At 36.3% G+C, this 25,821-nt stretch overlaps 2 protein-coding genes across 2 annotated transcripts; one reads left to right on the top strand and one right to left on the bottom strand.

Annotated features, from left to right (window-relative positions):
- The first annotated feature begins 9,529 nt into the window (after positions 1-9,529).
- On the top strand, positions 9,530-11,211 carry LOC126688764 (CBL-interacting serine/threonine-protein kinase 7). Its single transcript, XM_050383580.1, has one exon. The coding sequence runs from the start codon at positions 9,647-9,649 to the stop codon at positions 10,946-10,948; it is 1,302 nt and encodes a 433-aa protein (XP_050239537.1). The 5' UTR covers positions 9,530-9,646; the 3' UTR covers positions 10,949-11,211.
- Positions 11,212-20,765: 9,554 nt separating this feature from the next.
- LOC126688758 (pentatricopeptide repeat-containing protein At3g23020) lies at positions 20,766-24,283 on the bottom strand. The gene has a single exon (XM_050383571.1). The coding sequence runs from the start codon at positions 23,866-23,868 to the stop codon at positions 21,280-21,282; it is 2,589 nt and encodes an 862-aa protein (XP_050239528.1). The 5' UTR covers positions 23,869-24,283; the 3' UTR covers positions 20,766-21,279.
- Between the last annotated feature and the right edge of the window lie 1,538 nt (positions 24,284-25,821).

Raw genomic sequence — 25,821 nt, 5'->3', positions numbered from 1 at the left:
GAAGGGAGGGTGAGCCAACACCCTTCAACACCAACTTCTCCAACCTCTAGAAACAGAAGTGTTTGAAGACCACATCTATGGTGGGAGCAAATTCCCTTCTACAAGTGCCAAGCCTGAGAATGTGATTTAAATCCATATCCATTGTCAGAAGATTGTCAGGCTCTCCACATGCTGTATAGGGAGGATCTTCAGAATAAGGAACCGAGTCCCAATCAAGACTTTTGTCAAACAGATGATCTTCAAAGAAGGGAGGAATAATCCATTGTTCTTCTGTGGAAGGATTTTCATCTCCTCCTAGCAACAGCCTATTGATATTTGAAGGTGAAGATTCTAAAAATTTTGCAAAGATGGATCTCAGACCACGTTTGGCACCCATGGTTTTGTGTCTAGAAAGGATTTTGGGTTTTGGGTTGAAAGAGAAGAAGATAAGGAAGAAATGAGAGAAATAAGGAAGTAAAATATTTCTTTTCCTTTTATACTTTGAGGAGTTATTCTTTTCCCTCTAAAAAGAGCTTATTCAAAAAACGAGGTATCTTTTCAAAATTGACACGTGTTAACAAGGGGAAAAAACTGAATCTCTAATAAAGGAGTAGTTGATGGTGATAAAGTCAAGGAAACCGCCTTCACAGATAAAGTGGAAAGGCATGACTCCTCACCAACAGGTTCAATTTACTTTGTTTCATTTTTATTAACTGACATGTTTACATTTTATGCCTTTGTGTAGGGATTTTATATGTGATAAAATAAACATAAGGCGTAACATACATGTAAGTACATAATTGTTAACATATAATGAAAACAAACTATTTTTCTTTTATATTCAATTTGTATTTAAATATTACAAAATTGGAAAGGGGATTTACATGATTTGGCCCATGTGACCTATCACCCCTTTCCTATACCCGAAAAAAAAAAAAAAAAAAAAAAAAAAAAAAAAAAAAGGGCTGTAGGATTGATGGCAAGCAAATTAAGTAGATTACGGTGCATAGGCATCCGTGTCATCCCCAGAGTCCTCTTGGGGATAATCTAGAACCAGATACTCCATCTCCTCAACACCCTCTTCTTTGTCCTCCTTCTCCTCGCCTTTATCATCCCCTGAGTCAGAGCTATCAGAGGAGTTTGAATTCTCTGAGTCAGAGGGGTCTGAGGCGCTGGATTCAGAACCTGACTAGAGGAAGATGCCATGAAGGCATTGTACTCTGCCCCCTCAGCTTCTTCTTCAGCTCGCAACCGAAGTTCCTCCGAGTCTTCTTCTTCATCCTCGCTCCAGTTGAAAGGAGGAACCTCCCTAAGGATGAAGACTTGAGGAGGCAAAGGGAATATAGGAAGAGGGAGAGGAGGATGCACAGGACTTGGTGGTGGTGAGGGAATGTTGTTGTCTGGGGAGCTCGGAGCACCCTCAGAAAAGCTTAAAGTGTGTATTGGGGAGTTAAAACTAGCGAAAGAGAGATTTGACATTTTGTGCAGATTAAGGTTTTCTCTGAGAAAGTATGAAGATACAGAAGGAAAGAAGAATGAAGAAGAGATCTTTCTTATTTAAATCATCAACTATAGTTAACTGAAGAGATATGAAATTTATAAGGAGTAATGTTTGTCTGCCAAAATGCAAGAAACGAAGAGACGCCAAAACGGCTAAAAGCACCCTTGCAAGCCATGTGTCCATGTTCAAATGTCACAAGGTATGATTACCAAAGTGTTAATGCCTAAACCAATGTGACTGTCAAAGGCCTTAACCATTAAACACCATTAATAGTTAGGTGGCTAATGTACATTCCACCAACCAAGGCATGGGGGAATGTCTATGTGGTTGGATCTGGACCCTACATGTGGAGTGGCTGTGAGCAGAGGAAGAGGAAGCGCTGGCTACAAAATCTCATCCTTGGCCCATGCCAAAGGTGTGATTGCCTTGGGAAGGAAGTAAGATATGCATCTAACATGGTACTCAAGCACTCACAAAAAGGGAGATAGTGACTTTCTAAGGTCGGCAGTTATGAGAACACCCCTTATTGGCTGAATGCATGTTGGACCACTTTAGAGACACGTGTATCACTTACAGTACTCCTAATGTCGCTCTCATTGTCCAAGAGTTGTTCCCCAAACAGTAGCAAAGTCACCTGCCCACATGCCACAGTGCCATGTTGGCGTTTTCTCTCTCCTCCAGTCACTAAATAGTACCCTAGCTATGGAAAGGTCCAAAAAAAGAAAATGATGACTTGACATCTGTCTTTGTACTCAGTCATATTCCTCAGATTATAAGAGAAACATGTAGCTGGACTTTTAGGGTAAGAACCCAAGTAGATCTTTTGAGAAGAGAGTAGAAAGTTGATAAAATAGGAAGGTAGAAAATAAGGTCTCTCTTTAAAGGAAGAACACCTTTATTGTATAAGACTTACCTCTTCTTTCCATATAATACAAAACTGAACATTCTTGCTCAAACCCTGGTTTTTCATCCATTTCTTAGGGTTTTCCGCGTACATCTTGCGTTAACTTTACATTGTTGCAATCAATTTCCCCTTCTCTAACATTGGTGATGTCAAAACTTGTACCTTTATCACTCATAATTTTTTTCATGTAGATGTACTGTTAAATAACTTATTTTATCTCCCATATAAGCTCAAATCTAACTTGCATGTAAAATGGGTATGTAAAGTATAATCACAAAGAAGAAAGTTCAAACATCTCATAGAGAAGTCAAATTATTTTATATATCAGCTGTACGCAATATTTGTTTCTGCGGACTCATCCACAAGTGAATCTCATAAAGTATAAAAAGGATGCTAAATAAAACTGATGCATGAAATGCCACCAATAAAGAGTCCTGTAAAAAAGAAAAAATTTTGTTTAAGCATCGGTACTTTTGGTCGTTCATTTTTCTTTTTAATTTTTAGTTTTTAATATTAAGTATATGTTTGGATCCGGATGAAAAGCCAGCATCTGCATTTGGCGTTTCCTTTTTTTTTTTTTTTATGCACGCGGATTACACTGTTCAGGAGACATTATGCATTGTTCATGCACTATTCACAGGACCCACAACCACTTTATTCAGAAAAAAAATATTAAAAATGGGTCCTATGATACTATTCACACATTTAAAAATTATTTTACTACAGTATTTTCATTTTTTAGCAAAATAAGTTGTTTCCAAACGGACTCTAAGATGTTGACTAATTTTTGATAAGTTTAGGAATGAATTTAAATTTTAAATGTATTCATTGAAAATACCAAAATGTGCTAACTAGTTAACTGCAAAGTTTTTGGCACACATTGCTATTTTTAAGTTGCTATTTACGTCGACATAAGAGTCCCTTTCATCTGTTTATCAAAAAAAGAGTCACTTTCATCCATTTTGCGGCACACTGTTTTGCCTAAAAAGCTTCCAGCATTTTTTTTTTTTTTTTTTTTTAATTTTTTTATGAGAAAAAAGTTTCTAGCTTTGTTTAGCTTGTCTTATGGTACAAAATTAAGCAAAGTTATTGTTGATCTTTCTATAGTGTGAAGTTGATTTCCATGGTCCAACGAGGCACTTTGGCATCTAATAATGTGTTGATATTGCACTTATTGATCCAAATGAAGAAGGCCGTCCAATCAATCCATGTGAAATGGTAAGGTCTATGCCTCAAATTAGAATATAACATTCCCACTTGTATTTTACTATGCTATGTGATTTTGATATCTTAATTTTTTATGAGGTAAACAATACTTCCAAAAACATCTGTCTCCTTCGACTATCAATTAATTAAAGTGCCTCCTTGATCTACCAAACTAATTGGCCACCAGTTGAAAAAGGAATCGTTGATCAGCACTTATTTGGGATATCCAAAGTTTAAAGGTATATTCTTGTATATATAGGAACTAGGAAGAATGATAATCATTTTCGCATACCATCAACTTATCAAGATTGCTTATATTTCTCATTTTAAAATTAAATGATCTCCATTTACCGTGAATATTTCACACTTTTTCACGGGAAATTATTGTGTACTCCCGAAATATCATAAATGCGTACTCTCTCCTCTCACATTAATGGTGAGTCCTACTAATTAAATTCATGGTGAGACCCACCATTCATGTGAGATAGGGGAGTACACATTTATGATATTCCAGGAGTATCTAATAATTTTCCCTTTTTCACAACATGATCAAATGGCAAAGCGTGATTAATCTAATCTAATATCATTTGTACAGATTTATCAATAAGCGTATAAGACACTAACACATACTTTAAGGATGTAGTTATTGTGATTTATTGTACACACAATTATTTATAAAAGTGATATAAATAATCGTGTGTATTAAGAAAGAGGTACGTGAAATAATGTTTAAAAATGAGAAAAAAAATCAACACTATTCTAGCTGATTAGAGAAGATAAAGGAAAAAGCCTAAAACTTAAAAATAGTAAATTATTCTTTTAACTAATTTTTTTTTGAATGCAACAATTTGTGTTTTTTAATTTAAAATTATTTAACTAGAAAATATAGGTATTTTAGAGAGTAAAAATTTGTGAAAAGGTATTTTAATACACAAAACATTAAAACCCAAATAAGGAATCTTATTATTAATAGTGTATGTGTGTGTATATGTAATTTTATTTTACAGTGTAACATGATTTATAATGGTTCTATATTGGCATTGACTTACGGTTTTTTCATAAAAAGATGTCACAAATTTTTTTAATTTGTATTTATAAATAGATAGTGGGGAAGTGAGAGATGGGTTTCAAACCACACATACACCATAAAAAATGTCTTACAATTAGACTATAACTTTTTTTTAGAGTATCACATGATCCTTGATGTCACGCTGTTTTGTTTTGTTCTTTTATTATTATTAGTTTACAACAATAATGATGAACTAGTAATTATCAAAGATAGCAATCGTTGATTAGGCTCCTTGCTTATGTTGGAATTATTTATTATTTTACCTAAACATAATATTTTTCAACTCTTCCAATAATATATAATATTTTCCAAATTTAAGACAATGATATGGGATTGATGTCAAATCTAATTCCCTCTAGTGGCCTTAAGGGCCCACTCTACCAATTATGAACGAAATTTATCTTAAAGACAACGCCTCATAAATATTTAACAATACAATTAAATCAAAATTATAAGGTGTATAGTAAGAGTCATGTAGTTCAATTGATATTTTTTTTGCATTTCCAATTATAAGGTTTTCATTCTCCTAATTATTGAATTATAAATAATAAAAAAGATGTTCCTGAAAAAAAAAAAAAAAAAGATTATAAGGTGCATAGATTTGATTTTTTTTTTTTTAAATAAAGCATATATATATATATATATATATTGATGGGATAAAGTTAGATTTGATTCAATGTAAACATGCCCATATATATAACTTAGGCATAATTTCTTATATGTTGTACTTTAGGTTACTTGATTAATTTAAAATCATGTGATTGTATTAATCAACGGAGCATATGATTTAATTTAATTAAATTTGGGAGAAGATAACACAAATATCGGTATCAAACACTTATATCACTAGCATTATATGACAAGGAACAGAGTTGTGACCTTGGCCTTGAGCTCCTTGTGCTCGAAGTAAACCTGGTCATCAATTCATTGCACGGGACCACCTCATTATTTTGCTTTTCCATCACATGATGGTAACGAAATTCATGTAAAGGAATGGATCGACGATGAGCTCCAATATCAACTTCATATCATTGAAGAGAGAAACCTCTAAAAGGTATTACGATAATGGACATGGTGATAACAAGGAAGGAGTGATGTCATTTGGACAACAAGGTTTTCACGGGAGGGTTGTTGAATGTTGTGGTTGAGACTTGAGAGAGAGGGAGAGAGAGGTTGTGTGAGCAAAATACATATATGTGTATATATGTTATATCTTTTTCCCCTCTCTTGCTATGAATGGGAGGAATACCAATCCAAATCCTCTTGAAGGGAAAATTTTAGTAAGATTATTGAGTTACAAGCTTCCTGGATATTTATATCATAATGAGTTTTTTATTTGAGTAAAAAGTATATAGCAATCTCACAAAACTATAAATATGATAGTTTTGAACAAATAAAAATGTTTGGAGACATTTTCCTAAAATGTAAACGTAATAGCTAGCCAAAAAAAAAAAAAAAAACCCATAACAACTATAAACTCTATACAATTCATCAATGTGACCCAAAATCCACAACTAAAAGTATTAAACTCTAGGTCTTAACCAGCTCTTCATTGAAATACCCTTATCATGGATTTCGTGGAATAACCCAAAAACATCACTAAATTGTAGTCCATACCATATCTAATGATGTTATGTTTTTATTAAACAAGAGAGAGTGCATGCTTTCTTTTAAAGACAATAAGGGTTTATTTGGTTGAGATGATGAAAAAGTAGTAGGGTAGAAAATGGAGAGATAATGGAAAAGTGAGAGGATATAAAATATATTAGTTCCCCTCATTTGTGTTTGGTTGGGAGGGTGGAAAAGTGGAGGGATGGAAAACTTTTTTATTTGGTTCAGATGAAAAATGAGAGGATTGAAAATAGAGTTTGTGTAAAATTATCATCATGTCCCTATTAAATAAAACAAAAAGTAGCACATTATATACTTTAAAAAATTGTGTATAAATGGGCACTTCATTAAAATGAAAAAAATAAAAAAAATAAAAAAGAATAATAAATTAATCCATAGGCTTTTTTTTTTTTTAATAACAAAAACCAACCAAAACTGACGAGGAAAGAAACATATGAGCACTCACCAAAAAAACAGAAGAAGGAAACCACCAGAGAAAGAGCCAAAAGGCTCCATTCCCCAAACGTCCATAATGTACCTGCTGCTAGGGTATATTTGTCCAAATGCAACAAGGAGCCTCCTTGTTTTTCCTCTTATAATCACCCTAATTTGGGGAGATTGAGTTTTGGTGAACTCTGGAAAACACAGCTGAACTCCACCAATTTTCTCTCCCCTCTTCCCTCCCAAGTACACAGTCACTTCAACTATTTTTTCCTCCCTTTTCTCTCCTTTATTTTTTATTCATCAAATTTTCACTCCAACCTATTAAAAAAAAAGGGTCTAGTTAATGCATTGGTTAAGTTAAGGTTAGGTTTTTAATTCTTCTAAAAAAAAGGTTAAATTTTTTAATTATACTCTATCAATTTTTTTAAAAGAATCACACAACATTCAATTAAAGAAATATTTGTTTATTATTGGAGTGTTATTATTTTTTTCCCAATGTAGTGGGATTATATAAATTCTTCCCTCACGTACCATCAACAAAAGCCTAAAAAAAGAGAAAAGAAAGGGGAATTCGCTTCCATTTTTTTTTTTTTTTAAATACTACCCAATTGTCTGTATTCATCTGCTCCAAATGTATCTTTATGTTTGTTTTCATATGGGCACGCATGATATTGACGGGTGAAAGCGGCACAATCTCTCACTCTTTTAAGTATCTCGAGAGTCTACAAAAATTGAATGGTTTCAAATGTTTCTTTCCGAATTATAAAAAGAAAAGCTCTATTGACTTGTCTGATGGACCCAGTCTAGAATAAACAACGGCAACTGGTTTGTACACATGGCACGCCTTCCACCGTGAACTTAGTCCAATCGTGATGCGAAGACAGTGCAAGTGCTAAGTGTGTAAGTGCCAAACTACCCCCACCCCCCGGCCCTAATTATAGACTTATGTACATCAACGATCAAACAACAACTCTACAAGAGAACGCACACCTCCGTTCTCCCGCCCGTTTGGGAAATTGCGGACCCCACCCTATATTTTGCTACTATTTCCTATTTCAGGAGTCTCTCAACAATTCTACGGCGCAGCCAGTAGTCTACCAAACTCTCCACTCATACAGTTAATGACTGAAACACCCTTGGTCTTTTACATAAGCTATTGAGTCAAACACGCTATATTCTATTACTCTAGCTCGTGAACTTGTGTGAGTTTTTAGTCTGACAACTCTGACCTTTGCATAGAGAAAAAGACACGAAGTTTCGGCAATAGACCCCGTGAAAATTTAATAGGAGAAACGTGATATCACCTGGTGATTTTGACCGACTTTCAGGTGAGGTGAGGTGAGGTGAGGTGATGTGGGGGTGGGGGTGGCCAGGCTAAGCAAGTTGCATCCATTATGGTCCGCTAAAAATATCTCTGACTCTGACTAATCCAAGCTTTGCTTTTTAGTGATAGCCAGTTAATCTTTGATTAGACGTTTCGTAAAATTTTATGGGATTTAAATAAGCAAAAAAAGCATCACCTTCTAACTTTATTAACGATGAATTGTGCAGCTTTTTACTTTAAATAGAAGAAACAGTATTGATATTTTTGTTTACGCCATTAAAAGCTTTGGCATTACGGTCTTAATTGTTTTTAGTGGCAGTACCTTTCACAACTCAAGCCATCTTTCTTTTCGTGTTTAGGTTTTCATTTTCTTTGTGCGCCCCCAACTTGAGATTAAAAAAAGGGCAATTGGCTAAATGCTAGAACAGGAGTTTGACAAAATTATTTCTTTGCAAGTCCTATTTCTCATGTTTTTTTTTTTTTTTTTTTTTTTTTTTTTTTTTAATGTTATGTTTAAGTTAAATGTTTCTTCCATGTTATAGGTTCATTTTAGAATTTTTATTATATAAATATCACTTTTAAGAGTTAGGTCATTTCGAATATATATCACTGTAAGATTCTTTAAAAAACATTATCCGAGGGAGTGTATTAAAAATACTTAGTATTCTTAAAATAAATAAAAAAAGATAAAAAACCTATATATATATATATATATATATATATACAAAGATTATGTTTCAATGAATGTGAATAAATGTAAATCTATACCTAATGACTAAGGGGTGTTTGGTAGAGGAGTTTGAATAATGTTATTTGAGTGTTTTTTTTATATACGTGTGGGTGAAAAAGTATATGAAAATATGTGTAAGTGTGTTTGAAATGCTCAAAATGTTGCTCAAAATAGGCTACCAAATAGGGCAAAGATAGTGATAATGATTGTGACATGGTGTCTAGTAAGCATGTACACACTGATTTTAAAATTTAATCCTCCCCTCTCTTGAAAGTAAGAAATTTCAATTGACTATGAGAAAAATTGACTGGATTTCCTGTTTTACAATTTAGTTGTATAAATTTCTGACTCAGAATCTACGTCTGAGTTGTTTTAAAAAAAACAAACATGGGTAGAAAGACGAATTACAAATTCAAAAAAAAAAAAATTTTTTAAATTTTGTAAGCATATTCTTATCTAGCAAGAAAGTAGATAAATGTCTAGTCAGGTCCGATTGCAAACACCAAAAATATCAAACTGAATCCACCAATTTGATTCAAACATTTTCCCATAATATATGGAAACCAAAGACCTATGAACGGTGGGATTTTTAAGGAAAAACAAAAACAGTTTGAAAAAAAAAAAAAAAAAAAAACACAAACAAATGAGAAAATAAAAACTAAAAGGGTAATTTGGGAAACACAAGTAAAAAACAACCCTGGAATTGAGCAAATGCCAGTGGTAGCCAACAACTCAGCTAGAACTCTCTCTCTCTCTTTTATCAACCCAGCTATAAAAGCAAAATCTCAAGCATTGATGTGCATTGTGGCCTACTGTTTTGCTTTTTCCACTACCTCGTTAAAAGTTAAAACTCCCACCCTCTCCGTCCACCCACCACGATGGAAGGGATCCCACCGCCGCCGCCGCCACCACCACCATCCACCACTCTTCTTGGCAAATACAAATTGGGAAAATTACTGGGCCGTGGCAGCTTTGCCAAGGTCTACCAGGCCCAGTCCCTAAAGGACGACACCTCTGTGGCCGTCAAAATCATCGACAAGTCGAAAACCGTTGACGCCGCAATGGAACCTCGGATAATCCGAGAGGTGTTAGCCATGAAACGACTCCACGACCACCCAAACATCCTTAAAATCCACGAAGTCATGGCCACGAAGACCAAGATCTATCTCGTGGTCGAACTCGCCACAGGTGGCGAGCTCTTCTCCAAAATCTCGCGCCGAGGCAAACTCGCCGAGCCAGCCGCGCGCCGATACTTTCACCAGCTCGTCTCGGCTCTAAGCTTCTGTCACAAAAACGGCGTCGCTCACCGCGATGTGAAGCCGCAGAATATCCTGTTGGACAAGGACGGAAACCTCAAAGTCTCCGACTTCGGTCTCTCGGCTTTGCCCGAACAGCTCAAAAATGGCTTGCTTCATACGGCTTGTGGGACCCCGGCTTATACGGCTCCCGAGGTTGTCTGTCGGCGGCGCGGCTACGATGGGACGAAAGCCGACGCGTGGTCTTGTGGGGTTATTCTCTTTGTGTTTCTCGCAGGTTATCTTCCGTTCGATGACAGTAACATCGTTACGATGTTCAAGAAAATCCATCGACGAGAATATCGGTTCCCAGATTGGTTTTCGAAGTCGGCGAGGCATGTTATATTTCAGCTTCTGGATCCGAATCCCGATACAAGATTGAGCATCGAGAGCCTCATGCAAAACTCGTGGTTTAAGAAATCGTTGAGACCAGTGGAAGAGAAGAGTGTGTTTGAATCGAGTAGTTGGAAGTACGAGTACAACATGTCGTGTACGAATGCGTTTGAGATTATATCGTTGTCTTCTGGGTTGGATTTGTCCGGGTTGTTTATGGAAACGACGGCGTGTGGGAAGAGAGAGAAGAGGTTGTTGTTTACGTCGAAGGTGAAAGGGGATGTGGTGAGAGAGAGAGTGAGAGAAGTGGCTGGGAGATTAGGGTATAGAGTAGAAGAAGGGAAAAGTGGTTTTAGCGTAGGGTTGGGGAAAGGGAGGGTGGTTTTGTTGGTGGGGGTGGTGGAAATGACGCCTGAATTGGTGTTGGTGGAGGTGAAAGTGGTGGAGGGTGGGGTTGAGTTTGAGGAGCATCAATGGAAGGATTTGAAGGCTGGGTTTGAAGACAAAGACATTGTTGTTGCTTGGCACAACAATGATATTAATGTAATGTGAAGAATTTTCAAAGGAAAATTGATTTTGCCGGAGGTGGTAGAATTATTAATGTAATGTTGAGACACTTTTGTTGTTTATATCTTGATGATGATGTTGGGAAAATGGGTTGATCTTTGTACATCAAATTACTTAGATTTATTAGGCAAGATTTAAGATTTTGAAGGTTTGTTTTCTTGGTTGATCTAATTAATGAGTTTGTACATGTATTTCAAATTCATCAGTAGGTTTAGTATATTAAAATACTAGTAATCTCTCTTTTGTTCTTTTGCCATTTACTTCTGGTTTTATGCTCAAGTCCAGTTTTCCTTTTTGTCATTCTCTACATATATGTTATTAAAAGGGCAGTGTTAATAACAGATGCAATTTACTTCTGGCGTATTCAACTCACGATTTCGATTTAAATTCACCGGTATATGTGGATGTATGTGCCAAATGGCATGTGTAATAGGTTTTACTGTAATTAAAAATCTTACATGCTTTGCCTTAAAAACTGGGAAGTCTGGAACCTTGAGATCAAGTACACAGTGCTGCAGTGCACCAAAGAGAAAAAGAGTTGGGGATTAATTTGGCCGGCAAAGGCCATGTTAATATTAGAGAGGCTATTAGGGAAGGTTTATGTAAGGCAGGTTTTGTTTTAATTGTCAATTGTTATAATGTCTTGCTATGAAAACCGATTAATTGCTGCTCACCAATATTTATTTTATATTGCAAAAATTACAACCAAAAAAAAAAAAAAAAAGAGAAAATTGCTAGAGATACAAATATTTTTATAAATTTTTTTACAAATTACTGATATGATAAGTGATTATTAATAAATAAAAAAGTGATGTTGTTGATGGACTTAAATCAAAACTAATAAAAAAGTGACTACATCATCAGTTTGTAAAAATATTATAAATTAGTTTATAACAGTAGTACTACTTAAAAAAAAATGTTAAAATTTTTAAGATTACTTAATTTTAGTGAGCATATCTGTCATTCTCCACATGTGTGCTTCATCTTAATAAGGGATATTCCTTGCACACTAGCCCTCAGCTCCTTTGAATGATGATAAGCAGAATCGTCTGTCGTCCTTTTTTTTATTTTTTTTTGATAATCGAATCGTCCGTTGTACTTAGTGGTTAGTACTTACCATCAGTCGAAGGCAGCAGCAAACTTATATGGGACTTGCAGGTGACAGGTCATGTCAACATGTATGCAGTAGGAAAGTGCCTATTAGACGGAAAAATACGCGGTCCCACCAGCTGTAAGGGGGAGGAAATCTACACCCGACCATGTGTGTTACTCCTATTGTACACACTTAAAGTAATACTCCTTATTCCTTTCCAATAAAAAAAAAAAGCAATACTCCTATTGTACACTCCTAAAAAGCAATTGCATCAATCATCGTAAAATGTAAAAAGTGTAAAAATTTACACAAAATGGCACAAAAAACACAAACATTAGCCATTCAGCTAAAAAGAAAACACAAACATTAGTCTTTCTAAACTTTTGTAAATATACAAAGATGTTACAATAACCAATATACACGGTTACTATAGCTTTATATACAATATTTTAATAATTTCTCTCCTCTCTCCGTCTTTTTTGTTTGTGTCCGTCTCTAGTTTACTACAAATCCACCCAACACCATCCAACCACCAACTAATCACCACCACCACCACAATTCATCAAAATCCATGATATTTCAATCACAAAATCAACCAAAAACAAAGGAAAATCAAACCAAAAATCAATCCAAACCCAAAATTAACAAAAAAACTCAACAAATTAAAACCCAATTCAACAAAAAACCCATCAACCCAAACCCAAATTTAAGCTGCCGCCGTCGCCACTACCATGGAGAGCTTGCTGCCATTGGAAAACCCATCCCAAAAACAACCAAAACCATTGGAAAACCCATCCCAACCCTAACTCAAAATCAACTCAAACCCATTGGAAAACCTATCCTAAAACCAATTCAAAATCAACACAAACCCTACCAAAAAACCCATCATAAACCCAACTCAAAATCAACCAAAACCAAAATCAAATCAAAAGCAAACCCATAAATTTTTAAAAAAATAAAAAAAATAAAAAATAAAAAATAAAAAATAAAAAAAACCATAAGAAAACCTCAAAACCTACTAGTGCCACCAATATAACCTTGGAGTAGTCGTTGAAGCTGTTAGTATGACGTTCTATGTGGCGGCTTAGGATGAGAGAGAGGTAGAGAGGGAGAGTTGAGAAAGAGAAAGCACCTTGAGAAGAAAGAAAGCATCGTCGATGCCTCGTGGTGGTTCGACCACCCATCGCGATGATGATTACGGGCACCCACAGAATTGCGGGCTTGGGAGCTTGAGTGCTATGAAAAAGGGTATACCTCTAGTGTGTGACTAGAAAATGAGTCAATTTTAATGGGGTTACCAAAGGTAAGTGAAGTCGCCACCAATCATTGGGTTTTTTTTTTCTAAAGTGTGATTGGTCACCTGACTCTATTTGATTTTATTACCAATTCTAGGCTAAGAAAAATGTCATTTTTTCTAACCTAATACAGATAGATAAAAAATCTTGATTCTTGAATTCGGAAGTCTAGCTACATGTAGGGAAGGTATTAGGCACCCCACAACGCCTGTCCAAGGATAATCCTTTGTTTTGGTAAAATCTTAATTTAAGGACATTGACAATTGAAAATGAGATATTGGCATTAACTTTCAGGGCTTTAAACAAATTGGGCTTTGAGGTTTGATTTCGGAAAGGGTGTGATCTTGATCGATGCTTCCCTAGTGTATTTGGAATCGTTGCCTGATTTCCACGACGAAATGCAACAGCATTTTACCTTATTTTTGTGGCGGAAATGCAATAGCTTTTTGCCTCAAGCGTATCATAGCACACAAAACACTATTCTCACCAAAATTTTGCTATGAGAATATGGCAACAAAGGCGCCCCATTTTCATGGTGAAAATCTAGCATAGTTTCGCGTTTGGTGCGCACAAGTAGGGTTTCACGCCTGTGTATACGGCGCATGCCAACATACTCGTGCCAAGACGAGCTGAAGCCCCTTAAAGCATCAAGCATATTAATGCGTGTCGCATACACGGGGAAACCAATGTCACTTTGGTGACATGGATCGAGACAATCACATCGCAATGATTATGCCCACAATAAAGCATGAATATGTACCTACAACAAATTGCCTTGAGCACATACCCACACTACAAGGTCAAAAGAACTCATGACTAGCGAGGGTCGCTCACTTAGCCACGAGAGTCCATCATACAAAGTGCACGATCACCCATATACAAGCGCATATAGATATACATACATCAAGCACAATGCTATCACACAGAATGGGAAAGTAAAGTAGACATTGCCAATGTTCCAAGGGTATGACTTAACAAGGTACATGAAATGTAAAATGGACATTGCCATACCTAGGGAACACGGCCCAAGCAAAGTGCAGGAAAAATAAAGGATACATGCCTACATCCACAAGGTATGGCATAGCAAGGTGCAAGAAAAATAAAACAAACATTGTCATACCCTAGGAATGCGGCTTAAAACTGGATACAAGGGTGATAAACCTAATACAATGCTCTAAAGAAGTGGCTAAGAGAGGGAAAAAAAAATAAACACACAAGGAGGCCAAACCTCCTAATCTACTAAACATGACCCTGTTTGGGCTTGCGTCTTCTTGCTTGCATCCTTGCTCGCATCCTTGCCGTTTTTGCTCATGCCTAGGGAGTCATGCCCTCACTCCAAGCGTCCTTGCTCTAAGCATGTACATGCAACAAACAAAGAAAGCAGCCAGCAGACATGCAAAGGAGATAACAAAGAGGTAAAAAGAGCATGCAAAGAGAGCCAAACGGGGGAAAACAAACATGCTAAGCACACGAAAGGGCAAACAAACATGTTGTCAAACAAAAAAGGGTGTCCTAGGATGATAAATGTAGGTTTGGATCGGTTGTCTATAGTTCCATTGAATTGGAGTACAAACGACACATGTGCCATCAAGCAAAATTCCTAAAAGGGACTCGGGGTGTCATGTATCAAAGACGGGTGTGAACCTGCACGAGATAGTAGGAATTAGGCTTGATGGCACAAGCAAGCACAAGGACTCATGCACAAACATGTAGGCAAGCGTGCAAAAATACAAAGAAGCAAAGAAAGCCAAACGGGTGGCACAAAGCAAGCAAGGCAAGCATGATATTGCATGGTGCGGAGAAAAGGTATGCAGCAAGCAAACCAACATCACGGGGATGTGTTCTCACAAATGGTTACAACCAAATAAGCCACAAGCAAAATGAATGCAACCAAAAACAAGCAAGTGGCCCTAAAGACCAGCAAGCACAAGCCCACGGAGGGCACCAAGCATGGCAAAACCTAGATCTAGACAGGTAAACATGAATATAAAGCATAAAAGCAAGCAAGTATACACATGCATAAAGGAAATGATCCAGACTCTTTGATATAGGCCTAGGTATATGGATGTAGGCCTAGACCACAAGATCTAGATCTACACCCTACCTATAGGCCAAAATGCAAGAAAGAGATATATCAAGAGACAAAAAGACTATAAAAGCACATGGCATAGCATTTAACATGTAGATCTAGACACATAAACATAGGGATGACAATAGGGCACGGTGGGGCCGAAGGATGGGGTCTTCGTCCCCACCCCGCATGATTTTGTCTTATCCCATCCCCGCCCTACCCCGCCCCGCATGACGGGGAAAACTTTCTCACTCTATCCCTGCCCCTTGGGGCCCTGCAAAGCCCCGCCCCACCCCGTAAAACTCTCCTTTTTATTAATTTGCCCTACAACTAGTACAATTTTTTTAATGAAACCTATTTCATTGATAAAAATATACTTGAAATTACAACTAAATTTTTCCCATCAATTTTTAGAAAAAATTGAATAATATATCCAGGTGTTTAACAAGACAATCATAAAAAAAAAATCTCATAGTATAGCACATAACAAAAGAAAGGTAGAGAACCACATTAGGTAGAATAAAATAAGCTAATATTGATATATTTGTTTAAATAGTAGGGTTTTAGAGTATAAAAAATTTACAATTATAAACCTTAACAATGTGGGACGAGGCGGGGCGGGGTGAGTCTAAAAAGTTTAAACCCATCCCCGCCTCGCCCTGTGGTGCGGGGCTAAAATCTTGCCCCATCTTCGCCCCATCACCTTTGCGGGGCGAAGCAGGGAGGGGTGGGTTAAGCAAGGTGGGAAAAAATTGTCATCCCTACATAAATATGGCATGAAGCACATCAAGATATAGATCTAAGCATAAATATGGCACAAAGCACATAAACATATGGATCTGGGCATGAACATGGCAAGGAGCAAATGAACATGTAGATCTAGGCATAACATGGCAAGGAGCAAATGAACATGTGGATCTAAGCACAAACATAGCAAAAAGCACCTAGGCATATAGATCTAAGCACAAACATAGTATTTAGGCATACCCTAGCCCAAGAAAGCTAGGCCAACATCATCAAAGTAATAAAACATGGCAAAAAGCAAGTAAACATGCTAGAAAAACTATAAAACGTGCTAGGAAGCAAGATAAAGCAAGAGATATACTATGGAAATGGCCAAAATGGGCATTTACCCCTTTCGTTCAAAAGATGTAGCAAAATACCCCTATTCTGAAACTCTCTAACTAAATGCCCCTATTTTGAAACTCGATTTTTAAAAGATCAAGTTTCAATGAAAAACTTGATTGGATGAAAATCGAGTAATGTGAGAAATTTTACAAGGAACTCGAGTTACATGTATTATTATTATTATTATTATTATTATTCTTATTATTATTTTTAAGTTTGATTTCACATAACTCAATTTTCTAAAAATCGAGTTTTTCATTGAAACTCAATTTTTAGAAAATCGAGTTTAAAACAAGGGCATTTTGCTAAATAGTTTCAAAACAAGTGCATTTTGCTGGAAAGTTTTGGCGAAAGAGGCAAATGCTTATTTTGGCCCTATGGAAAGCAATAAAGCATATTATAAAGTAAGATAAAGCAAAGGGTGTAAATTGTAGGTAAAAAGCTACATCTACACCCCTAAAACCTCAAATTTAAGGTCCTAAGACCAAGGAAAGGAAAAAGAGTGCAAGAACATTGCCTCTTGATTGTTGAGAAAAGAAAGAAATCAAAGGTTTTTTGCATGTGTTTGGGAGAGAAATTAGAAAGGAAAAGAGAGAGAATCTACTCGAAAAAATGCTCAAAAAATGCCCAAATTCGTTTTTTTATTTTTTTTATTGTTTTATTTTTCTAAGGGGGGCCTAGGGGTTAAATAGTTGAAAAAAGACCCTTCAGCTTCCGACAGCCACTTAGTGGCCACTGGGTCTAATGCTGACATTAGCAATCTCGGCTTCTTCCCCAATTCAACTTCGGACACATATTTGAAGGTCTTATCGGACTCGGATTGAGCTGATCTTGGTGTCCCTATAAAGATCTTAATGTCTAGTTTCTAGAAAACTAAAGAAATTGAAATTCTAATAGTCAAATCAAACTTGACGAAAATTTCCAAGCAACTCGAGTTTGATATAAAAGCATGAAAAATGTTTTTTTTTTTTTTTGATATGATTTTGACCAATTTTGACTTTCGGTCAACTCAGGGTTGACCAGGGGCATTTTGGTCAATTTGATGTAAACTAGCATTTTGAGTGCTTCAACGCTCGAATAGGTTGCGCACGTCAATCTAGATGTTTTCGCGGCCCCATGGAGAAAAGTTAATATTTTTGAAATTTTCGGAGTTCGACATGCAAATCGAGGGTGGACAAAATACGGTATCTACAACTATGAGATTGAGATGAAAGAGAGATATTAATAAAGTTATTTATAATAATAAAATAATAATAATAATGATTATTTAAATAAAATAATGTATAATAAACAATCTGATGTGAGAATTTTGTAAAAATGATTGTATAAAATAGAAAAAGTAAGTTCTTTTTATAAAATAGATAGAAACTTTTAGAAGAATTGGTGTGGATGCTCTTAGAGCATTGGCATGTGTAAAAACCCCCGGTTGCTATTTTAGCAACTAAATCCAATCATGCTCCTTTCGGGTATGTAAATTCAAAAAATGTTACATCCTACCTATAGCAAGGTTGCATAAAGAGCACTAGTAGGCCTATCCAAACTCATCCGAGACCCGACCCACCCAGAGGACCCGACCAGAACCGATCCAAAACTGACTAACCCGACTATTCCGACGGTCGAAGGCGGTCTTCTCCCCCAGAAACCGACTTCGACAAGTTGGTTTCGATTTCTATCCCCCAAAACCCGAAAAACCTGAACCGACCGAAGGAAAACCCAGATTCTGGCAAAAAACCCGAATCCCGACGAGTAAAATTCCAGAATCCGGCAAAAAAAAACCCAGATCTCAACTAAAAAATCCAGAATCAAGCGATATTTCACATAGATTTGGTGAGATTTTGACCGGATCTAGCGAAATCTCATCAAATCCGATGAGATTACCACCGGATCTGGCGAAATCTCATAGATTCTGATGAGATTTTCGCTGGATCTCGAGTTTTCTCACCGTTTTCTTGAGTTTTCTCAAAACCCAGACGTTGACCGACCCGCCCGACCTGTTTACTTCGACGGTCAATGGCGGGTGAGATTTTCCAAAACTTGATTCCATCAGGTCGGTTCCGAGTTGGGCACAAACCCGACCCGAATCGACCCGTGGACAGTCCTAAGCACTAGCATTGGGGATTGTATAAAGTTGGTATTTTACCATTTAAACACCTATTTTATCTATTATACAAACTCACTTTACAATACATCCTACATTCCAGTTTTTATTTTTTCATACAACCGATTAAAATAATAACTACACAATAAAATAATGTTAAATAAAAAATCTTTTTCTCTCTCATTTTTTCCCTTTGCTACCAGCCAAAACCATCACTATTCACTCAGCAAACCACCACCATAGACCACCACTATTCACCAAGCAAACCACCATATTCAACCAACAAACCCAAAAACAACCTAAAAAACCCATACCAAATACCACCATAGAACCACTGATCATTACATCAAACCCACCAAACCACCACCAGAAGACCCACAACCAAACACACACACACACACACACAAAAACAATTACACACACACACAAAAAGAGTCAATCATCCACCACCATTACCACCGATTATCAAAAAAAAAAGAACCATTACCACCAATAACCCACCATCATCACCAAATAGCAAATACCCACCAATACCACCAAACACCCACAAACACATAAATTTAAAGCCAAAAAAAAAGAAAAAAAAAAAAAAAAAAAAAAAAAAAAAAAAAAAAAAAAAAAAAAAAAAAAAAACGAAGAACAAAACCCACCAACATCACGGAAAAAAAAAACCCACAAAACCCACCACCACCGCCATCAACAATACCCACAAAACCCACCACAACCACCGGGAACAAAACACCTCTTCATAAGCAAGCAACTTATCTTGACCTAAGAAATTTGTTCTGAAATGATGCAGCGGTAAGTTGGATACTTTGACTATTCCCAATCAACTAGTAGAAATGTTGATAGATTCTGCTCTCCATTGAGGAAGAAAAGCCAATGAAATTCATAAAGACCATTTTAGATGAAATCACAATTTTACTAAACTACTGCCACGTAAAATGACAGTGACATACCATAAGACATGAAAGCACCTCAACATATTCAATTTTTGAAGATATCCTAATACAGGCACCAGTTTTATCCGAAAACAAACTTGTTAGGCGTGGACTGCACATTAAAAGTACAGGAAAAGATGAACGTTATATATGCTTATTGACACAACCCACTAAAAATTTAACAAGTAGTTCATAAAAAATAAAAATATTATATTCATACTATAAGTATAATCCATCTACACATGAAAGGAGAAGATATTCAAGAAGATCCAACTCTTTTTTACCATAATTACGGTTTGGAAGCCTCAAAAGATGCATACAAAAATTAAATAGAAGACCAATCAGATAACTGATAAAAAAATGCAATAGAGCACATTTCAGATCAAAAAGAGTTTGCAGTTAAGAGTCCATTATTAAAAGCTATTCATTTTTGTCAGAAGACATAAGTTTTACCATATTATGATAACTTTTAATCTCATTCATTGTGTGAAATTGTGAGAAGAATATAACTGGAAATTCTTGTCTTCTGATAGAGTTTGAAATTGGAAAGAACAATGGCTAAAACCTCACCTTGGTAAGACCTGCACAATTAAAATGCCTTGCCAGGAAGCGAACATGTGAAGGCAATGCCAGCAAAGGAACAACTATCCGTACGGTCAGCAGCTTAGTAGCATATATCTTGCACTACTAATGATAAGTGATATTTTTTCTACTTCTAGAAATTGATAGTACTAATAATGAGTTTGTGATGACATACAGGTGTATAATGTGGCTTTATGTACAATAGCATCTGCATGCATGTAGACATATATGCTCGGCTTTGCCTGAACTATTCTCCTCAGCTGTAGTTTTGTTTAGGTTTTTGATGTTTTAACTGACCAGAAGAACCTCTTGGGTTTCTTCTCTGCATCTTGTTATAGCTCTGCATATGATTCTTCTGAATAAATAAAAACAGCTATCATTTTCTTTGCTAAAAATAAAAAATAAAACAATAAAAAGAACCAACATAAAAGCTACAAAAACACAGTTATTTTAGATATATTAGCAATTACCTGTGAGTTAATAACTGACACCCTGCTCATATCAGCTAAAAATAATAGAGAAGAAGATCCTAAAGCTTGAAGATGGGCAATATTTAGATAAAACTCCATATTAATAGTGCAAATGGATTCTCTCTATCCAGGCCAAATTAACGTGGTGTCACATTCAAATAAAACTTGGAGAAATTTCTGTTACATCATTAGAGGATACCATTGGCATTCTTAGTTACTATGCCATGCAGGCTTCTAATAGAAGTGGATTTACAAAATGTTCAATACAACTCAACAAAGCCTTATTCTAAGTACACTGGGGTTGGGTATACATACACTGCTCAGGCAGTCAACTGTTACAAGACCATATCTTACACGCAAAAAAAGGGCAATATGTTTTTCCTCACAGCCTCAGACCCTCAGTACATGTTCTTGTTGGACTTCTCTCTGATCCATCTAGTGCCTTCAGGTTTACGCTATACGGAAGTTGAACAGGGGATCATGGACATTTTCAAATTCACATTTCATTTCAGCTTCAAACAAGAAATACAGTTAAGAAGATCTCAACCAGGTCAGCATGTGAATATCATTGATCAACTTTATCTTGCAACCTTTAATCAGAAAGGTCACACTCAAAACACTGGTTCCAAAGAAAATATTCATATGTCAGCATAATCATCCACTTTACCTACAGATGAGAGAGTTGACAACCAAGCCTGCAAACCACTCTGAGCATCCTTCTTTGTTGCTACTTCCAGCTTGCCAACTGCTTGCTTTGGAACTCCACACCTCACCAAAACAACTCCAAGTAATTTGAATGTACAATCATCAGGTTGAATAGCAGCTTCTATCATTTCATTGAAGGTTCTCACTGCCTCCCTGAATCTGCCATCCATCACATACAACCCAAGCACATTATTATAACTCAACAAATTAGTTTGAAGTCCCAGTTCTCTCATCTGTCTTGCAATTTGAACGGCTTCCTTGTACCTCCCAATTTTCTTGTACATGCACAACATCATTGCAAATGTAAACTCATTTGCATTTCCCTTTCTCTTCAAGCTCTCAAAAATCTCTTCTGCTTGTTTAACCATAGATCGTTCACTATAAAGATCAATCATACAATTTGAAGAATATATAGCTGGACCCTCCTTTGATGATTGAAGCATTTTGTATGTTTCTTCTGCTTCTTTCAAGTAGCCAACTTTGGTATAGAGCTTGATCAAGGAGTTGTATATGACCGTATTTCCAGGCAAACCTGCCCTTTTCATTGCATCGACATAACTCATAGCTTCTTTTACACTCCCAACATCAGCAAAAGCATTTATCAGTACCCCATAGACAATGACATCCGGCTGCACATCAAATCTGATCATTTCCTTATATAGTTCCTCTGCCATTTCCAACTGACCTAATTTTGCAATGCTCGATATCAGAGCACAATATGGGATGCAATCACTTACCAGTCCTGCCTCCTGCATCCTATTCAGATAGGGTTTTGCCATGTGTGGCATGTCAGCACCAGCCAAAATTTGTATTAGAGAACTATAGCTACATTTGTCTGGAACTATACTATAACTCTCCATGCTATCAAACAACCTACATGCTTTATCATAGCACTTTCCTATCCCATAAGCTTTAATCATCACATTGAACTGAAGGACACTCAGCTTCTTCTGTTCTTGGCAACAAATGAAAACTTTTTCAGCTTCCAAAATGTGGCCATGCTCACCATATGCATCAATATTAGCAGAATAACACTCAGAACTCATGGTCCCTGAAAGATGAAACCTCCTGAACCACAACCATGACTTCTCAAGCATCTCAGCTTCTATATACATTCTAGTCAGAGCTGACTGGGTGTATTCATCAATCTCAAGACCACTTCCATCCATCTCCAACAGTAGGTCTTCAGCTTGGTGAACCATATGCCTTATTGAGTATGCATACAAGAGGGTGCGGTAACTCACAAGGTCTGGCTTGAGGCTAGCCTCCTTCATCTTCACAAAGTAGTTTGCCGCCATGCTTATATTATCATGCTTAGCATGGAGGGAAATGAGAATATTATATGTTCTTGTGTCAGGTGGGCATCGGAGCTCCTCCATTTTCTGCATCAGCAAAGCCACTTCATCTAGTTGGCCATTATTGCCACAAATGTGAATCATTGTATTGAAAGTCACTGTGTTTGGAGCTATCCCTTCCTTGAGCATCTGTGCAAAAGTTTCAGATGCTTCTTTAAGTTGTCCAGCCTTCCCATATGTGTCGATCAATGTATTGTACGTATGTGAGCTCAAAGTAGTGTGAGCATGCAGAGAACTCCCTACTTCAGCAATAGCTGTAGTAGTAGTGCTACCCTCATGCCTCAAAGATTCACCAAATGACCACTTCTTGAAAAATTCTTCAGCTTTGTGAAACTCTCCTGCCTTCTTAAACAACTGAACCACAATCCCCATAGTAACCTCGTCGGGTTCCATACCTTGTTTGTTCATTCTATCAAGCCAAAGAAGGGCTTCTTCCTTAAGCCCACCCTTGCTGTAAACATCAATCAGAGTTCCATAAGTGGAATTTATCGGCACAATTCCCTTAACACTCATCTCATCCCACAAACTCTCCACAAATCTCCATTTCCGTGCTTTCCCAAGACTCCTAAGCATAATGTTGTAGTGAATCACATTCAATTCATAACAACCCTTCCTTTTAAACCACTCAAAAATCTCCAAAGCCCTCTCCCAACTCAGCTGCTCCTTCAAAATTATGCTTCTTTCCTTGTTACCAATCCTGTCTTCCCATGGCCTCAAAGCCTCATCTAAATCCTGAACCGTATCCAAAGCCTGCAAAATCGCAGGAATGCATCCACCATAAGAGACCCATTTCGTCGAACACCTAGGGTGCACTTTCTCCAATAATCCATTCCCACCTCCCAGTCTGAATTTAACACCAAAATCCCTCTTATTCACAAGTCTACCACTATCCCTACGGCGTTCTCTCTGTTTCCCATCTGGGTTTTTCGCCAAACTGGGTTTCTTCAATCCATGTTCATGAACAACACCACCACTTCTTTCATGGGACACATCAAACCTTTTAATTTCTCCAATGGGACATTGAAGAACTTTATGTTCTCTGTGTCTGTTGGTAATCAGCTCAACATGGTCCAGTGGAGAAAGTGAAACTCCTATGCAGGGTGAGGCTCTTGTAGAATCCAGTACGTGGAAGCAACTGGTATCTAAATGCTGGAGCTTCACCAGCATTTTTTTTTATTGTTGTTTACACCAAGGAATATGTGCTAATGGTTTGAAGAAAGGTTGAGAATGGTTAGATATACACAACTTTTTGGTGAAGTAGTAATGGAAGCAACTCAGAAATCATGGACCAAGACGACGCTGTTGATGCTCGTGGGATGGGAGCACTGTTGGATCGAGTGAGTCAAGGAGTGGAGGTGCCGTGCGTGTTGAGCTCTTGATGAAATGAGTGTCCAACTGTTTCTCGATAGGAATGATATTTCGGTTCTAGACTTCTAGGCTTCTCAACCAGGTTTGAGTAGAAATTGAACTTTTAGTTTTAAAAATACTCAATCTGAATCATCACCAATAACTGGAAATGGCAGCAAGTTAAAGTGTTAAACAGTAGTTTTTTTTTTTTTTTTTTTGGGTGTAAAAGATAATTCTATAATATTGGGGCCTTGGGTGGTGGAGTATTTGAATTATGGATAGAGGTTGTAACGAAGCAAACGGTTCATGAATAGTTTAAGCTTGGTTCGGAAAAAAAAAAAAAAAAAAAAAAAAAAAGTTTATTTTCATTTGTTCAGCAAACAAGTTTAAGCTTGAGTATTAAACGAGTTAAGATCAAACATTAAAATGTATTGTGAACAAAATGCTCAATTTAACTATATATAATGTTATATTTTTATATGAATACTTGTTTAAAAACATAACTATATAGACTCGAGTTTAGATTATATAAGTTTGTAAATAGGTTTATATGATATCAGATTATTATTTGTAATCTACTAATGGTATAAACAATCCATTCATAGTAAAAATTCATAAATTTTTGATAGCGTAAAAAGTTTTAGTCATGGTTTAATCAAGTAGGTTGTAAACAAACTCGAGCTTGTTCAACAAAAATATGAACCAAACTGGAACATGTAATTTTATTTAGTAATAAACTTAAGCTCACTTGTGTTCATAATAAAATTAAATGATCAAGTTCTTGTTTACAACCCTACTCTTAGTGCTTTGATTTTACTAAGGGAAATGTTTTGCTGCATGCTAGTATGCAGCAAAATATTTACCTTTTACTAATTAAGCTTATTAAAACTCATTAATATTTTTTTTTTCTAACTTAACTATAGATAAAATTAAATGGGATTATGGGTAACCGTGTCTACATGATAGTTATGTTTGGTAATGAAGTAGGTTTCTATCACAACATTTACACGTTGATTTAGGGGTGTACAGCCAACCCGTTGGTTTGCCAAAACTAATCCAATCCAAACCAACTTATTGAGTTGGGTCAGTTGTTAGGGGTTGGTGGGTTTGATTGGATTGTAAATTTTTTTAAAAAAATTTATTTATAGCGGGTTGGGTTTGATGTGGATCAGTAGATTCACAAATTCGCATAATCCTACCCGACCCACCTATATTTAATATATATTTAAAATATATATTATATAATTTTATTATTTACTCTTTTGTTTATCAACCGAGTTGGAATTGAACCATATAATATCCTACTGACTTTGAAGCACTAATAAAATAGTTTGTCTTAGTTTGGTGCTATGCTTAGGTTTATTAGGTAATAAATTTACTCTTATTTGTATTAGTGTTCTAATGCTCAATTAAAAATAAAAATAAAAACTGTCCAAACCATAGGTCCAACCTGATCCAGGTGGGTTGGGTAGGACCTCTATAATCGATTAAGTGGGGTTGGATTTTTTTCAACTTGACCATAGTGGGTTGCATTGAAAAAACCCCTCAACCCGACCTATACACACCCCTACATTGACTAAAGGTTGGTGCTTGATAATGGGAAAATAAAATTGTAGAAGATGAAAATGCAGTGGAAAATAGAACACAGATTTTTCTTATACAAAAAAAGAAAACCATCAGATTAAGCTAATCAAATAATCCACTATTTTATGAAAATAGTTAGAAAACAATATGCGTTTACAATGGAGAAAGAGAGAAGCAAAAAAAAAAAAA

The sequence above is a fragment of the Quercus robur genome, chromosome 6, assembly GCF_932294415.1.
Source record: "Quercus robur chromosome 6, dhQueRobu3.1, whole genome shotgun sequence".
In the NCBI taxonomy this organism is placed as follows: Eukaryota; Viridiplantae; Streptophyta; class Magnoliopsida; order Fagales; family Fagaceae; genus Quercus; species Quercus robur.
This window is presented reverse-complemented; position numbering and strand designations above follow the sequence as displayed.